The sequence below is a fragment of the Carassius gibelio genome, chromosome B23, assembly GCF_023724105.1.
Source record: "Carassius gibelio isolate Cgi1373 ecotype wild population from Czech Republic chromosome B23, carGib1.2-hapl.c, whole genome shotgun sequence".
Taxonomy (NCBI): Eukaryota; Metazoa; Chordata; class Actinopteri; order Cypriniformes; family Cyprinidae; genus Carassius; species Carassius gibelio.
In genome coordinates, this window is record NC_068418.1 from 6,735,405 (window position 1) to 6,754,173 (window position 18,769).

The following is an 18,769-nucleotide window of genomic DNA, read 5'->3' on the forward strand; positions in this document are numbered from 1 at the left end:
AGTATCTTTCAGATGAAACAGCTCAGACTTGCATTCAAGTCTGGGACTAGGATTAAGCCTTGTCTGTGAAACTGGGGGATATTGATTTAAATTGGACTTTCACAAGTTCACACTTACATATAATTAGCTGAAGTATTGTAATGCATATTTGGTCTAGTCCGAATCTAGAGTACCCACCTATATAAAAGTGGAAAATGAACTCTAAGTGGACAAGATGGGGTGGAGGGGGGATGCTGATAAACTGTCAGTGGAGACAGGCAAGTCAGATGTATTTATCTGTATAAAGCTGGATGTCGACCGAGCAGAGAAAGGAGTTCTCGTTTAGAACAGCTTGGGCTGTCGAGGAGGGTTGAAGCGACAATAATTATCCTATTGACCTTCTCCTTATGCAGAGAGAGATAAAATTTAGCTGAGTCTAAATTGATGCCTAGGAATTCAATGAATGTAGCAGGACCCATTGTTTTTTTCCTGAGCGATGGGGATCCCAAGCTCATAAAAAACTTTTTGGACTGTGAGAATGTGGGCGGCTGGGATTGCATGAGATGACCAGAAAGTCGTTGAGAAGGTGAATAAGGGGGGAATTGCGTAATTATTAAAACGGCTTCTGATAATGTGTAAAACATTTTAGGGTTGCTTTTGCATTCAAAGGTTAGACGAACGGGGAAATAGAATTTCCCAAGCCATCGTATTCCCAATAAAGGCCATGGCAGAAGTGATGTCTATTTTAACGAGCCAGGCTCCTCGACCTGCAATTTTTATCAGTTCGACTGCTTGATCTTGATCATGGTACTTGAGAGAAAAATCATCAAGAGGGATCAAACTATTAATGCTTGGGACCATGGAATTATGTGGTGATGACAGATCGATTATTAGGCATTTCTTACTTGAAATTTTTTTAGTAGCCACTCCGATGGGGCTGACGCGATACACTTTGAAGGAGGGTTTATCGAAAGGGCCGATCATGAAGCCTGAATTTACTTCTTTTTTGATTAAATTATCTACGATGTTGGGCTCCGTGTGGGTGGACTGGAGATTATTGCATATGAACCTTTGGGAGAGCGCTTATTCGACACCGAGAATAAAACCATTGCTGAGGCCAGAGAGAAGATAATTAGTGATTTTTTTTGTCTGGATAGTGAGTGAGTTCCATGGTCAGGCGATAAATATTCACAGGAGTCGATAGGTAATTTTTAGATTTTTTATTCACACTTTTGAATACTGGGCAGATAATGCGAATGTGAGCTCTGCCGCAAAATCTGCAGATGTGGAGGAAACAGCAGCACTGTCTGACACATTTCCCACTGTTGAATGCAAAGCATGTTTGCCTGCCATCTGCTGCTAATGGGGCATTTTGCTTAGTCGTCTTGGGAAGCGAGTGGCTGCTGACGCCATGCCGTGGACTCTCGATTGGAGTCCAGTGCCAAGAAGGAGTGGCCTTAGAGCCAGCTGGTTGCGGCGGTGGAACCGGAGGTTTGGCTTTGCGACATGGTGCTGTCGAAGTGAACCAGGATGCTGATAAAGCGTCAATAGAGACAGGTAAGTCAACTGTACTTATACCCTAGTGTTGATTATCTTAAGTGTGTTCCACCTGTGCTAATTAGGCTAAGTATCTGACGTCCTCTTCCTGAACCTTGTTAATGAAACTTTGATTTTTATGATTTTTTTGTTTTGTTTTTATATTCTTAAAAATTGAAATGAAATAATGTATGGGATTGCACATGCAATAATGTATTGGATTGACTTAGTACATTTCACAATTAGTTACAAATAATAACATTTGCCATTTTTTTAAGTAGAAAGACTGAAATAGCATTATCTTGTGAAACATACTCCAATAATAATATTATTATTTTATTTACAATTTTGCAAAATAAATAAATAAATACATAATAATAAAGTGTGTGTGTGTGTGTGTGTGTGTGTTGTGTGTGTCTGTGAGTAAGTGCACTGTAAAAAGTGTTTCCCTATATTTATTCAGTAAAATTGTGTCAAAATTTTACAAGCAATATTATTAATTAAATTTAAAACATTTTAATTAAGTAGAAATAATCATTAAAAATGAGTAGAATAACATGAAAAAAATAAGTACAATTTACATAAAAATATTGATTTCATTGGACAAAAAACAAACGAACAAAAAAACACTATGCTAAAGAATACTATGTTATGCATGCCAGGCCAGTAGTTGGCGATCATGAAACATTATATGCATGCACATGACATCAGCCTTTTTACAAATTGACATTTTTGTTGCTTACATAAATATGATACAGGCATCATGTTCAAAAGGCTGTGTCTTAAGGCCCCCCAAACAGAGTTATTGAAAACACCTAAAGTTCACAAACAGAATCAAAGGGTAAATTGTTGGTTACCATTACAGTGGTCAGTGTTTGCTTTAGTTGTGTTCTTGACCCTTGATGTTTTAATGTTACATTTTGTATGGCTGTTGTAACTCAGTTATAACAGCTAGACAAACTAAGAATAAAGATGATCAGGTAGTGTTGGTCATGCTATTACATAATCTTTATTCTTCCTGAATATCTGAACTCATTCAGAGTCTGAAAAAGTGAGTGAAAGTGACATTCAGCCAAGTATGGTGACCCATACTCAGAATTTGTGCTCTGCATTTAACCCATCCGAAATGCACACACACAGAGCAGTGAACACACACACACACACTGTGAGCACACACGGAGCAGTGGGCAGCCATTTATGCTGCGGCGCCCGGGCAGCAGTTGGGGGTTCGATGTCTTGCTCAAGGGTACCTAAGTCGTGGTATTGAAGGTGGAGAGAGAACTGTTCATGCACTCCCCCACCCACAATTCCGTCCAGCCCGAGACTTGAACTCACAACCCTTTGATTGGGAGTCCGACGCTCTAACCATTAGGCCACAACTTCCCTTAATCTCTGAGACAAGATAACATTCATTATGGTAGCCCTGTGATTCAGCAAAAACAGAAAAAAAAGGTGGAATTTTCAGTGTAAACCAGAGTTTGAGAATTCTGTTTAAAACAGAGAAAGGGGAACTTTCTTGACACACAGTCACATCAAGAACCAGCGTATGAATCTCAAGAATGGTGACAAACAGCATATTCAGACAAACTGTAAGAATCACAAAACAAGCTACTATAGAATTGTTGCTCATTATTCATTCATGCCGCAAAGCATGATGTGAGACATAAATGAGTTTTGATTGGTGGCACCCAGAATGCAGTGCAACATGCTTTTTGATGGTCATTGTTGAGGTTCTCAGGCTGATTCTTGATGTCTGTGTGTCTAGATGAAAACACTTTTCTTTTTTAACAAGGTTTTGATCAGAGGTGCTTCTAAGAATTTCTCTGATAATGCTGAAAACACCAGAGCTAATATTGTTCAATCACAGGACACATGTTATTGATAAGACACACCCAACTCAGACCAAATGATGATGTAAAAACAAATAACACCACCTGGTCGCATTTCCTTCTTGGCTTACCTAGCTGCTGTATCACAACTAGCAACCAAAAAAAATCTGTTTAAAATTTTAAGGGTCAAGAGTCCAACTAAAGCAAACACTGACCACTACAATGGTAAGCAAATTATTATTATTTTTTTCATTCAGTGATTCGGTTTGTGAACTTTAGGTGTCTTCAATAACTGTTTTGGGGGCATTACAACCTTTTGAACATGATGCCTTTATCATATCTATGTAAGCAAAAAAAAATGTGAATTTGTAAAAAGGCTGATGTCATGTGCATGCATATAATGTTTTCGAAGGGTGTTTCATGATCGCCAACTACTGGCCTGGCATGCATAACATAGTATTCTTTAGCATAGTTTTTTTTTTTTTTGTCTGTTTGTTTTTTGTCCAATGAAATCAATATTTTAATGTAAATTTTACTTAATTTTTTCATGTTATTCTACTCATTTTTAATGATTATTTCTACTTAATTAAAATGTTTTAAATTTAATTAATAATATTGCTTGTAAAATTTTGACACAATTTTACTGAATAAATATAGGGAAACACTTTTTACAGTGTGTGTGTGTTTGCATATATATATAATCCCTTTATTTCTTAATAAGATTCAGCTCCTGTTTCACTTTCTTTGCTTGCCTTGAGTTTTCATTTGGTCGCATCTAAATTACCTCAAGTCACCTGAAGCATACACAAGCTTAAGGAAATATCATCTGCAGATTTTAGACAGTTTTTTTCCATATATTGCATGTTTTGAAACTGTATTCTGAACATGTCTGAGTATACTTGACATCTCTCTAAATGTGTACATCTTAGAATAAATTCTATGAGTGGAGACTCAACCCATAGACGCTTAGAGATCCCACAGAGCCTTGATCATGTTCAGATAGCATGCATAAACTGCTGGATGTGACATCAAAGCCCAGTCTCACACACACACACACACACACACACACACACTCACTCTTTCTTCACAGGGTGAGAAGTTTTGTATGTTCGAAGGTGAACAGCGGATACTGAGTGAATTGGATGAAAGCATGGATACACGACTGATGTGGGAGGTGGGTGACTAGACTCAACAATCTTTCCATCACTTTAAAATATAAATTTAAGCTATATTATTATTTGTTATTTTTTTCAGTATGTTGCATATTAAATTAAATGAGTGTCTAAAATATTTCATTAATTTGGCACTTAATTAAATTCTGTTAAATAGTGACATGGCTTATTTCTCTCATTCATTGCAAGTCTGACAAAAACACCTCTCAACGAGTCACATGACTTGTGGTTTCATTCATGTCTGTAGCACAAACAGTGTGGGATGAGCTACTCCAAAGTTTGTTCAGATAATACTAAAACTAGTAGACATGTTTGTCTTTGCAAAGACCACTAATACTGTTTTCAGGTTGTCTTTTTTTTCTTTTCTTTTTTTTTCTTTCTTTCTTGTTTGCAAGTCTCTTCCTGCGATCTTTGAGGTCTGACTGAATTTTAACCATCTCGGAGAAGTTGTTGCCCCCTTGTTGAGACAGATGCATCACTGCTCATCTCCAGGCAACCATTAATTGGACGAGACATGCCAGCATGAACTCAACTCACGCTGACTCTCCCATGCCAGACACGTCTCCCAGTACATGCCGTATCTAATATCCCATCAAATATCTGCTCTCTGAGCTAAAGATTTGGGTTTATTTTCGGCTGTATTAAAGTTTTAATTATAACACAGACCAGGTTGGGTTCAGCCACATTAGAGTTGTGATTTATTGATCTGACTGCACTGATGATACTATTTTGCACAAAGTATAGTGAGCTTAAGTTCTCCCAAATTACACACTTGTGCATATAATTATTATGATAGATCATCGTAGTATGCAATATTTGACTGTGCCGCTCTTTCATTCTGCTTGTGTGTTGCGATGCAGGCAATTTCAGGGAATTTACCTTTCAAGATTAGTCAGAATAAGTAGCTATTAGTCAGCATTTCAGTAAGTTAAGAACAAGAAATATCTCAAAATAATAATTTGTTTCTAAAAACAGTGGGATCAAGGTACTCATCAGATTTGGGAAAAAAAGCATTCCTGTGGAAAGTGAGCAATTTTCCTGATACAAGACTGGAGTTTCAGACACCATCTGTGGCTTTACAATAATGGAAAAAAAGGGTACTTTTTGAGAATATGTCCTGATTACAACTGATATATTTAAAATACATTCAAAAGTATAGTTCAGATATGTAACATATTTACTGACATATTGCTCCAGGCTTACTGATATAAAAATTGTAATGCAACATTATTTGGAGTACTATACTTGTGCACAATGCACAATCACTATTTAAAATACATAAAGATTGCAAGGTCTCAAAACATGGTTTGCAAAAGTTACATTTCTTATAACTTGAGACACATGCAACTTTGCATCATGTGCGAGGCGCTGTTAAAGACACAGTGCACTTTTACATTGAAAAGTGCATGTTTGCATTGTAAAACAATGGACAATAGCGTAGTGGATTGGAAAAACGTGTTGTGTTTATTATTATTATTATTATTATTATTATTATTATTATTATTATATTTAAGATATAAGTAAAGGTAATAAAAATATAAAAATGGAAAATTAACACAATTAAATATCCATTATTGACTGATATATCCAATATAGACTGATACCAATCAATTAAAAATGGTCTAATATTAAGTGTTGAACAGTATTGATGTACAGTGGTGGCCAAAATTGTTAGCACACCTGGCATATTTAAGAGGTTTCATTTGTTTTTCGTTGAATTGGCCATTACAATACCCATAAAACAAACTATTTCCGGAACTACCTGCGATGGAAGGAATCTGTTGGAACTTTGAAAATGATAGACTGGCTCCTCAAAGTCCGGACTTTAACCCCATCAAGCAAATTTGGAACGTGTGTTGGAAAATACGTTCAAAGGAAAATCTTTGGCTTGAGTTGCAGAAGGCATGAGGTAACATAAGTGTAGTAAAAGTTCTCAGGAAATATACTGACACTATGTCAGAGAGATGTGCTGCTATAATTGTTGCAAAAGGTGGACACACCGCACATTCATTAATAAAATGGGATTAAATACGTAAAGGATGTTTGTGTTATTTGACATTTAATTATTGCATGTTTTCATCACATTCTGAGTTTGCAAGTGAGCTGAATAAATGCATGTGGACATTTGGTCTAGACCTACAGTAACATCACGTTCACACAGCACACTCAGCGCCTCTGCACTTACTCCTGATTTATTTCAACATGTGGACAGGAGAGCGGTCAGTGAATACATGAGAAAACTAAGTAACTGGTGTTATTGATTTGAAAACATAACTCTGATATTTTCTTGCAACTTATCAATGCAATGCGTTACTTTAATAGTTACTTAAAAAAAAAAAAATAAAAAAAAAAAATCTGATTATGCAGCTCATGTTACTTGTAATGCGTTTCCCCCAACACTGATTGTGAATCTCTAATAATGTGTATTTGAAGTATTTTGGGCCCCACTTGGATGCTATGCAATTCATGAGAGCATCTTGAGTGGATAAAGCTTTGGGTTGTTAATTGGACACTGTGCTTTCAGTGACTGCTTAGAGGCTGTTGAGAAGCAGCTTTTGAGGAGCAGCATTGCCACTTTGATTCTGATTGGCTGGCTTGTGACCTTTGAATATTTGTGCTTCTGCAGGTTTGAGGGAATAAAAGGGACGTGCTTTATAACCTGGACACTAGTAATAGGGTGGCCATATGCGCCGTTCATACGGGACACGTCCCAGCCAGGATTTTAATAATGCCTAAAATATCCAGGTTTTGGCTATTTTCACTGTACGGAAGTTTTAAGCGGACATGCAATATTATTTTTTTCTTTCTTAATTTCTCGTTATCTCGACATAACCGTAATTGTTTTCTCGTTATATCAACATAACGAAAGTTGTTTTTTAATTAATTCATAAATGTTAAATGCTTGGATCAATACTATTATTTTGTGTATTAAGTTCTTGCTAGATGCATGAGTTTCAACAACGCGTTCTGTGTCATAACATAACTGCTTATCCAAACTAAGGTTGACGTCACTGTATTCTGTTTGCACCTATATCTTTATTTGTTCTTCTTTGAGGTACATGATTGTTATTTAATAAGCAGCGATGTTCTGTTTATCTACAGTAAGCCAGGATTTAACAATGTAGGCTATTTTGTGATGTGCCTCTTTCCCTTATTAATATTTTTTGTTAATCATATTGATGAGAAATGTGATGTATATTTAAAGTGCATAGGCTAATTTAATTCAGTTTTGTTCTATAATGTTGTAAATGTTTTTTCTACACACACACAAACACTACACGTTCACATGAACGCTCTTTTCAAACAGAAGCTTGTAACATTCATGATATCTGTCACAGCATATAATGATTACTAAAATTACAAATTATATATAATTTTATTTTAAGGGGGGGGGGTGAAATGCTATTTCATGCATACTGAGTTTTTTACACTGTTAAAGAGTTGGATTCCCATGCTAAACATGGACAAAGTTTCAAAAGTTGAGTTGTATGTTTGAAAAGTTCCCAAAATACTCCTTCCGGTCACAAGTTTCTGAAAGTTTTTTTCGAGTATGGCTCTGTGTGATGTTAGATGGATTAGATGAATGACATCTCGAAGCGCACTTTTATTCCAACGAAGCAATAATACTGTAATATGGATGGTAATTCCTTTGATTACATCTCATTTCTTCGGGGACAGTATTGGGGAGAACTGAGACCAATGCTGCACCTCGTTCCACTCCCTCTCGGAGGAAATGAAGAGGGTGTTCAACAGGGCCGTGGCTGGCAAGGAAGCGACACGAGAGCTTGCGGACCTCAATAAGGGATTTATTGTTATTCCATCCAGTTTTGCACCTTGGCGGCTGCGTGTAAGTGGAACTAAGAGGCGCAGTGGGAAATGTTCTGGCGTGGGATGGCCGACCGTGTCCACAAGGAGATTGTGATGAGTGGGGCGGTGCCGAGAGCCGTGGGAATGGAGCGAGGCCAGTGGAGTGATTGGAAATGAGTGACACCTGCTCGACCCACTGGTCTTGAGTCCCACGGAGGAGATGGAAGGATATAAAACAGGAGCTACGACAGTGACAGACGAGAGACCAGTGGGTCGAGCAGGTGTCACTCATTTCCAATCACTCCACAGGGCCTCGCTCCATTCCCACGGCTCTTGGCCCCGCCCCACTCGTCACAGAGATCTACCTCCTCGAGTTGCCAACCAGCCTCAACGGACTCATCGACTTGGCGTTCCGCGTGGACATTCGGATTGACCACCTGGGGGCACAGGCCGGTCACACACGTATTCTGGGTACCCCGGAGAGTGGCAACTCGAGCCAGGAGAACATGGTCGGTCCCGTCGTTGATCACAAACCCATGAAGGTGGGTAGAGCTCGACTGACCCGGGAGGAGAGAGAGAAGTGGAGGTCCCAAGGATTTTGTCTTTACGGCAGTGGCTCTGGACATCTTTTGCTTGCCTATCCGGTAAAAGAGTCAGCCCGGTTGAGGCAACTATCGGGTGGGATCTCTGCCGGGAAGTCCTCAACATCATCAACTCTCCTACCGGTGAAACTGAAACTCACACCTGTCACGGCCTTCTGGACTCAGGAGTCAAAGGTAACTTCATAGACACTACCCTTGCACATCACCTGAGACTTCCTATCACTCCCCTTTCACATCAGATTACAGTCAGCACACTCAATGGCCAGGAACTGCCTCACATCACCCACTCTACAGGACCCATAACTCTCCACACCTCTGGCAACCATATCAAAACCCTTCCCCTCCTCTTCATGGACTCTCCTGTTGCACCCATCATGTTGGGTCACCCCTGGCTGGTCCAACACAACCCATGAGTGGATTGGGGTTCCAACGCCATCACCTTGTGGAGTGAACATTGTCATGAGTCTTTTCTGGTTTCTGCTTGTCCTGCTTTGTCTGTTTCTTTTTTTCAGGAGGAGGCTACGGTTCTGTCAAACGTGTCCGCGGAGTACCTGGACCTGAATGAAGTGTTCAGTAAGTCCCGCACTGCTTCTCTCCTTCTGCATTGTCCCTATGACTGAGACATAGAGTTAGTTCCAGGTAAGTCCCCGCCTAAAGGCAAACTTTACTCTCTTTCCATTGTGGAGAAGGAGGCCATGGAGAAATATATTTCTGATTATCTAGCATCAAGGTTCATCCTCCCTTCCTCTTCTCCAGTGGGGGCGGGATTCTTTTTTGTTGGTAAGAAGGATGGTTCCCTGCGACCTTGTATTGATTACAGAGATCTGAATAACATCACAGTAAAGAATACTTATCCTTTGCCATTGATGTCTTCAGCTTTAGAGAGGTTACAGGGAGCATCCGTCTTCACAAAACTGGATTTACGCAACGCTTATCATTTAGTCCGCATCAGGAAGAGACATGGTAGATCAGTTCATATATGTTTACCTGGGTGACATACTGATTTTTACTTTGTCTCTCTAGGAACAAGTGCAACACATCAGACGAGTGCTCCAGAGATTACTAGAGAATGGGCTTTTTGTCAAGGTAGAGAAATGCATATCCCATGCACATTCCCTTCCTAGGGTACATTGTCTCATCTGAGGGAATATGTATGGATCCTGACATGGTTAAGGCTGTGATAGATTGGCCAAGTCCAGATTCTGTAAGGCCCAACAGAGTTTTCTGGGGTTTGACAATTTTTACCGGTGTTTTATTCGCAATTTCAGCCAACTAGTCTCACCTCTGACCGCCTTGACCTCCCCCAGTACTGCGTTCAGGTGGTCTAATACAGCTGAAAATAGTTCCAACCTCAAGAGCTGCTTCGTTTTGGCTCCCATCTTAGTAGCCCCTGATCCCACATGGCAGTTCATGGTGGAGGTCGATGCATCAGAGGTGGGAGTAGGTGCAGTTCTTTCCCAACGTGCTGCCTCCGACAAGATGCATCCGTGCACGTTTTCTTCTCATTGTTTATCTCCTGCTGAACATAATTATGTCATTGGTTGATCATGGTCAACAGAGAGTTGTTGGCCATCAAATTAGCATTGGAGGAGTGGTGTCATTGGTTGGAGGGGTTGGGGGTACCTTTCATCGTCTGGACTGATCACAAAAACCTAGAAAATAAGAACTGCCAAAAGACTCAACTCCAGGCAGGCTCGGTGGGCACTTTTTTTCGGATGCTTAGATTTTCCCTATCGTACAGCCCGGGTTCCAAAAACGTCAAACCCGATTCTTTGTCACGTCTATTTGATCCTTCCGAATCAAAATCAGATTGCTACAAGACCTACAGCATTCACCCAACCTTCTGTCTTCTTGTTAATTGTTTGTCTGACTTTTCTTTAAATATATTCGTTAACCCCCACTTGCTTCCTCCCCCTCCTTCCAGTCGTTGCATCATATCATCGTATTATTTACTGCCATGTGAGCCACAAATGTAAAACTTGGTGAATGAAAAGTCAAGGCCAAGGCCTGGAAGGAACTTAGGGTGTCCTTATAAGACTAGATTAGCTATCATAACCATGCATAAAACAGTATACAATACAAAAGACAATATAAAACAGTAAAACAGTAAAATCATTCACAATACAACCTGATGTATATGTGTGTTCATTCAATGAAAGCTTTTCCTATGATTTATTTAGAGAAGAGTACATTTTTATGGGCATTATGTGTCTGTTTGAGAGAGAACTGAGAAGGAGGAAGATCCTGTCTACATAATTTTGGGTTTATCTAATATGTCTCAGGGGTCCTGGTTGCCATGGTAACCAGGGGCCTTGTGTCATTAGCAGACATCCTGGCACCCAGTATGTTTATTGGGTGAGGGGTCTGTGACTTTTTGTTAATCTAATGAATAATTGATTTGTTAATTCTAATGATAAATGGTCTGTCTGATTGCCCCAAATGCAACAGGTTTAGTACATTTTGTTATTCACTTCAATTCGCTCAAAGACCCCCACGATTTTGTGACGGGGTCTCCACGTCCTACTCACGAGGTGATGAATTTGCTGTCAAAAGAAGTCATAGAAATGGTTCCCCGAGTTTAGAGTAAATCAGGCCTCACAGCAGTTATTTCCTCGTCCCCAAAAAGGATGCCGGCCTAAGGCCCATCCTTGATTTCAGAAACTTGAACCACGCCCTCATGAGACTACCATTCAGCATGATTACATTGAAGCAGATCCACTCGCAATTGTTTCCAGAGGACTAGTTCTTTTTGCTGGATCTGAAAGATGCCTACATTCACTTCCAGATAGCCCCCAACCACAGGTGATTCTTGAGATTTGCCTTCAAGGGGGTTACATATCAGTACATAATCCTTCCCCTTTTGTTTTTTCCTAGCTCCCCGCACTTTTATGAAGTGCATGGATGCAGCTTTTTCCCGGCTCAGACAGATGGGAATCTGCATCCTGGATTATCTTGATGACTGGCTGATCTTGGCCCAGTCAGAGAACAAGTTATTATCCCACAGATCCTTACTACTCAGTCACTTGGAGTGCCTGGGACACAGGGTCAACTTTGCCAAAATCACTGTCCCCCAGCCAATGGATATCGTTCCTGGGAACAGTTCTTGACTCGCCAGTCACGTAGTCATGCCAGATTTTGCATTAAAAACATGTCATTGCATTCCAATTCTTCTGAAGCCATACAATACCTTTATGTGAAGAATAGAGTAAAACATAAGGTTTTAATCACTTAAATTCCCGCTCCATTAAAGCTCTCACATCACGTTTTATTAAAAAAGATACTCTCGTGGCATGATGCAATCGGTCATGAGACAAACAAGAGCCAATGGTTGACGTAAGGTTTCTTCTGGTGGCATTTTTTTTTTTATTTGCGCAAATAGACTAGACACAGGAAGAGATTAATGGCGGACTGAGATGGTGATCACATCTATTCCTCAAAAAATCAATCGTTGATCTAACGGAGTTTCCATTGCAGAAATTTGTGTGGCAGACAGCTGAGCCTATTCGTCCACATTTACCAGATTTTATAATCTGGATGTCCCGCCCTCCGGTACTTTCTGATAAAAGGACTTACTCTGGCAAAATCAATGCTAAATCAGATGTTTGCCTTCTCTGTACGCTCTTGGCCTCCGCTAATTTCAGTAATTCAACTCAAATTGTGAAACTTGTGTATTAAATAAATACAGTACACACAGACTGAAGTAGTTTAAGTCTTTGGTTCTTTTAATTGTGATGATTTTGGCTCACATTTAACAAAAACCCACCAATTCACTCAACAAATTAGAATATGGTGACATGCCAATCAGCTAATCAACTCCAAATATTGCAACGTAGACTGAGGTTGACTAAATTTACAGCAAATTTTCATATTTGTGAAAACTATTTTTATATATTTTATTTATTTATTTTAATTTTGTTTCACTTCTGATATGTTTTAGGGATTTTTCCACTAAGATTGTCACAGTGAACTGTGTATTTTCGTTCAGAACATGTGTAATCCAGCCTACGTTTTTGTTAAAATTAGCTTGCATTTTTCTGGTTTTGCAACAGCTTTCACATATATGATACACCTATGATTCCTTAAAGTGCTGCCTACGTAGGCCACTCATTAGGTTTGGGTGCAGAGCCACAAATTATGACCGCAGATTTGCATAATCTCAGAAACAGAAGCATTTCAGGTCACATGAGCTGGATATGGCAGTTGAGTAGCAACCAATGGTGAAGTGATCTGGCAACCTCCGATGCCCTATAACACAATCAGTGTTAATGCACTTGTAGCACCTCATGATCCCGATTAAATTATGGGAATAATGCTGTGATTACAGATTGATTTCACAACTCATCTTAATATGTAAAAACATAACATCTTTGTGTTTAACATAAAATAACTCACAGGAGGGTTCACTATAGTATCAATCACAACAAAAAGAGAATGTACATGTGCAGTATGATTCTGTATGTTAGACCTGATCCTAGGGTTGCACGATAATGGTAATGGTTACACTGATAACTATATTGATGATTATTTTATTTAAAAATTATAAATGTTAAAGTCTGCATGAACCGGAAGTTGCTGCCAACTTTATTTCAGTGTGGTGACATTTTTCCAGCTGAAACTGAATATTGAATGGAGAGCTTTGTTTTATGTTTGCGCTCCTCCTCTGTCTCTCACTCATAGCAATCTAACAGTTTACTCATGTCATTTAAAGATTTATTGTATTTATCATATACACTGACATGCTCTCTATTATGAAAACTGGTATAATGACTCTTCTAAAGCTAAATCAAAAGCTAATAAAGTGAAGTACTCAATATTATTTCAAATAATTGCAATAAATATTGTATATTTCCAATTAATTACAGTATTTATATTTGTATTTATTTTTTGTAAAAATTTCAGCATTAAGATGTTTGCAAGAAATTTACTGTAAAAATAAACAAATACATAGATACATAAAAATGGTATTAACCTTTTTTTAGTTAAACAGATTGAAATTAAAATTACAGTATAGCTGGTAAAGTACATTTTTGTACATGACACTAAAATAAGACTTAAAAAAAAAACTTAATTTTACAATCTTTAAAATAAAAAAAATTAAATGCCAGTGATATCTCTATACAGTAAGGAAACTTAATATTAAAGAGGTCATATGATGCGATTTCAAATTGTCCTTTCTCTTTGGAGTGTTACAACTTTTGGTGAATAAAGAAGATCTGTAAAGTTGCAAAGACTAAAGTCTCAAATCCAAAGAGATATTCTTTATCAAAGTTAACACTCGCCCACGCCCCCCTGAAATGGCTCATTCTAACACGCCCCCACATATCTACATATCTACGTCACTATGTGGGAATATTTGCATAATGCCGCCCGGATGTTCACGCCAAAGAAAGAAGGCATACCTTTTATTCTCGTTGAAGTATTGTTGTTGCTGCCACTGTCTTATAGACACTGTGTGTTTCACTGTGAAAGTGAAACTACATTGTTAGTCATGCCTGGAGCTGATCCATGCTGGGCACTGAGGAAATAAATCAACTTTGCACTGTGGTTTGCAGAATCGGCTTTCACCATGGATGAAGCGAATACACCTGAAGAGTGTTTTTGAAGCTCAAAGTGTGCAGAGAGGGCCGTCGCCATCTTGGCAGCGCATTGTTTTTTTTTTAACCAGGCTGTAAACATTTTTTTTTCTGCTGTAAAGTTGTGCATTTTAACAAGGGGAGTCTATGGGACTGACTCCATTTGCAGCCAGCCTCTAGCGGCCATTCGATGAATTGCAGTTTTAGCCACTTCTTTGTTGACTTCATCCAGTATGTGGAAAATTATGTTTTTTTTTTTTAGGGCTCAAGCCCGAAGGGGCGAAGAGCCCTATTGTTCTTCTAAGGATTATTCTTCTTCTTATTATTTTTTTTATTTTTTATTAAACCTTCCGGGGGTTTTTAGGGGCCTTAACATGCTCAAAAACTCTTGAAAATTGGCACACACATTGGAATCTGCGGCCATCAGGACGCTGCAGAGGCTGGGACCCGGGCGTGGCACAGGGACTCTACAGCGCCCCCTGGAACACCTTCAGAAATCTTGAACCATAGCTCACACACACTTGCATGTATTTATATGAAACTCGGTACACTTATAGATCTCATTAAGCCGAACAACTTTCCCACTTTATGTCTTAGGCTCCGCCCAACAGGAAGTCAACTATTCAGGGCTGTTTAAAAAAAGCATGCTCTGGAATTTGAAATACTCCTCTGAGGTTTTCAACCCGTTCGTCACGAAACTCGGTGAACATGATCTCAAGACATTGGGGATGAAAAATTGCGAGGGGATTTTTGATATCTCGAACGGTTTGCCCGTGGTGAGGCGTTGAAATTATGGCGAGAAATGAGAAACAGGAAATGTCTAATAACGTCCACATACATTTCCTGAATTTGATCAAACTTCATTGGTTTGTTCGTTGTATGATACAGATCGTATATATGTGACTATTAAGAGTCAACGTTATAGCGCCACCAACTGGCAGCAGGAAGTGAGTCATTTTCAAAATGTTTTGAATTTAGCATCTTATTTTTACTCGATTTCCTTAAAACTTCATCAGAATAATGACAAAACACGGCCGATGTAAATCTGTTGTGGGGATATTGATATCTAATATGGCGTTGCCATGGCAACGTGTCAAACTTGAATGTTCTGTTATGGTGAGTTTGAGGCAGACAACAAGCTCAGACTTACATGAAACTCAAAATACATATCGGTATTATTGATAGCTAGACAATGGCAAAAGCTTTTAAAAGGGCGTGAAGGAGGCACGCTATAGCGCCACCTTTTGTCAAAAGTGGGGGGGTTAGTTTTAGCTACAGACACAAAACTTGGTACATAAATTGTGCTAATCAAGACGGACAACTTTCTAATTCACAGTCATAAGCTACGATCAACAGGAAGTCGGCTATTTTGATTTGAATGTGTATTTTTGAGATTTTACAGTTGTGAATTAATGCATACTCCTCACAGGGGAAGTACACTATACACACCAAACTTTGTCTACATGAAGAAAAACCATTGAGGAACTTAAATTGCGAACGGATTTTGGTTAGCTTGAACGGTTTTGTCGTGGTGAATTTTTGAAATGACAGTAAAAAGGGAAACATTAATTGTCATGTATGTTTAAATTGCAGCTTCCAAACACTTCGAAGCATTTTTTTATACAAAGATCAAATCATTCTGAGGAAATATGCATAGTTTCACGACTTTACAACACTGTATGGATAAAAGAAAATTAAAAAACTGTCAGACTTCTCAACTGACATGATCTCACTCTGGCCACCCTGTCTGTGTGAGGGAAGGGAGGGGGAGAGGGAGGGGGAGTGTGAGGGGGTTGGTGACTGTGACAGTGTGTGTGGACTGTAGGGAGGGGCTGTCTGGCAGAGAGAGAGAGAGAGAGACCTAATCATCCCTTTAATAATCAGGAAAAAAAAAATTGTATTTTTATTATTGTTATTGTTTTTGTTGTTGCTAATGGTGGTGTTTTTTCCTTTCATTACAGGTTAAGAAATCTCTTAGGCCTTATCCTTTTCTGACAGTTTTAGGGATTTAAAAACATCCTAAGAACCCTAATTTGTGCTGCAAATAATAATTTCAAACTCATTTGATACTGACCTATGACAACCTGTGACGTGACATGACATTTATTAATCTCATGGATGTAACAGTAAAACTCTTCAACTGACAGATAAAGCTTCAAATGCAAGCAAAACTATTTCACAAATGCTTATAGGTCATTAAAATCATTACAAAACACTAATAAATTATTTAAGGATTTGGTAACACTGTAAAATAATGTTTAATTTGTTAACATTATGCAGTATAACATAGTATGCAGTCTTCGTAGGGCACCAACTCCCAGAGGGGGCACCATCCCAGTTGCTCAAAAAAAAAAAAAAAAAAAAACATGCGCCATTCTCCCATTCGCGCTCACGACCGCTCACACCTCATGTTTGCGGCTGAATGTTCGTAATTGATGGATGGACATCTATGCCTGGGTATAGGACATCAGCAATCCGGCACAGAGAAAAGAAAACTAAAGAAAATAAAACAGGCATAAAGTTGTCTTGACATTGGACTTTCTAGAGTCTCAAATTTAGGGCCGGTCTCTAAAGTTACATGTGATATTGTTATACACTTTTCTAACGTCAGTAGCATTTGAAGAGAATGACTTACAGTCATAAAAACAACTGTAATTGTTCATCTAGGTGACAGCTATAATGCACAATTAAATTGAATGTTTGATATTTATTACAACAAACTGTAAGTCATATGTAAATTATGCAACTTTTTCACATGGGCTCAAATGCAAATTTGAAGCTCAATAGCATTTGAGAAGAAAGACTTGCAGTCACAAAGCAATTGTAATGTGTTCATATAGGTGTCAGCTACAATGCACACCTTATACATTTTTTATAAATATAAAGTGTTACTAAAGTTATATATATTGTTCTGTGTATGTGATTTCAAAGTCTAGATTGGTCGGATTAACCCTTTAACTGCCGCATCCCTTAAAACTGATTGTCAGAGGGTTACTGTAAATGCTTATGCCCGCTGGGCACAGTTATCCTGATGCCACCGGGGTGGCGTTGCACTGATGGCTTGAGCCCGACATCGCTGCTTGCAGCTATATTTTTGTTTGTTTTTTTTTTTACCGCATAAACATATTTCATTACACCAAATACACAAAATAATGTTCTTTTTAGCAACATCATATGATCCCTTTAACCAATTAACAGGTTTTTGCTTTAGATTTTTACAGTCATTTACTGTTAAGTTTGCACTCGCTTTTTAGTCACTTTCATTTGCAAAGAAAATCTTAGTAATGATGGCTAAGATCCAACATACTGTTTGATTATGCCTAATTTATCTAGATTAGCAAAAATGTAGATTTTGCGGTTAAAATGTGATTTAGTGAAGTCCTATGTGTTCATCTAATATCAATATATATATATATATATATATATATATATATATATATATATATATATATATATATATATATATATATATTTTTTTTTTTTTTATCAGTAACATTTTGTCTTTTTTTCAATAAAATAAATTAATTCTATACTACTATAATACTAAACTATAAATGAATAATTATTAGAATGGTTAATTATGAATTTTTTCAAATGGATTGATCGATCATTGCAGTGAGTCTGTGAACAAGTCTCTGGTGAGTGTGAGATCTGATGGCCATTACAGCAGAATCAAGAGAACAGAGTCTGTGTTTCCTCACACATGACACTTCTCTCACCGTCTCCCTGTGGATAAATGTACAGCAACTGTGCTTATTTCTGTATGACCTTTTAGGAAATGAAGGTCTGATAAAGCCATTAAACAGAGGTTCGAGTGTTTGGCCTTTGACCTTAATCAGGAAGTGCTGCTGATCTTATGCTTCCCCTCGTGTAAAGGTTTGATTGCAGCTCCCAGCAGATCTCTGTTGTGTTGTCTGTTTAGTGTCAGGCGACACCTGGATCTTTGCTTTTCTACGTCTAATTCCGTTTATGTCTTTTGTGATAAGACACACGCACAAACACAACAGTTACTTCTGGTTCTCTTATTTGCTGAGAGTCATTCCAGCCATAAAATATTTGTCCAGTATCAGTATCCAGTATTGTTTTTGTGAAAAGTGTGTTCATCCCATAGGCGTAATGGATTTTATACTGTACAAACAGTATATTCTATGGCCCTAAACCAACCCTACACCTAACCCTAACCCTCACAGGAAACTTTGTGCATTTTTACTTTCTCAAAAAAACTCATTCTGTATGATTTATAAGTGTTTTGAAAAATGGGGACATGGCTT

At 38.4% G+C, this 18,769-nt stretch overlaps 1 protein-coding gene across 1 annotated transcript in view; it reads left to right on the forward strand.

Annotated features, from left to right (window-relative positions):
- The first annotated feature begins 214 nt into the window (after positions 1–214).
- prdm5 (PR domain containing 5) overlaps positions 215–18,769 on the forward strand; it is a 33,962-nt gene continuing 15,407 nt past the window's right edge. The window contains 5 exon segments of the mRNA XM_052594292.1: positions 215–257; positions 1,360–1,536; positions 8,681–8,865; positions 9,165–9,320; positions 9,438–9,498. Of these exon segments, the coding sequence (XP_052450252.1) occupies positions 215–257; positions 1,360–1,536; positions 8,681–8,865; positions 9,165–9,320; positions 9,438–9,498 (622 nt within the window).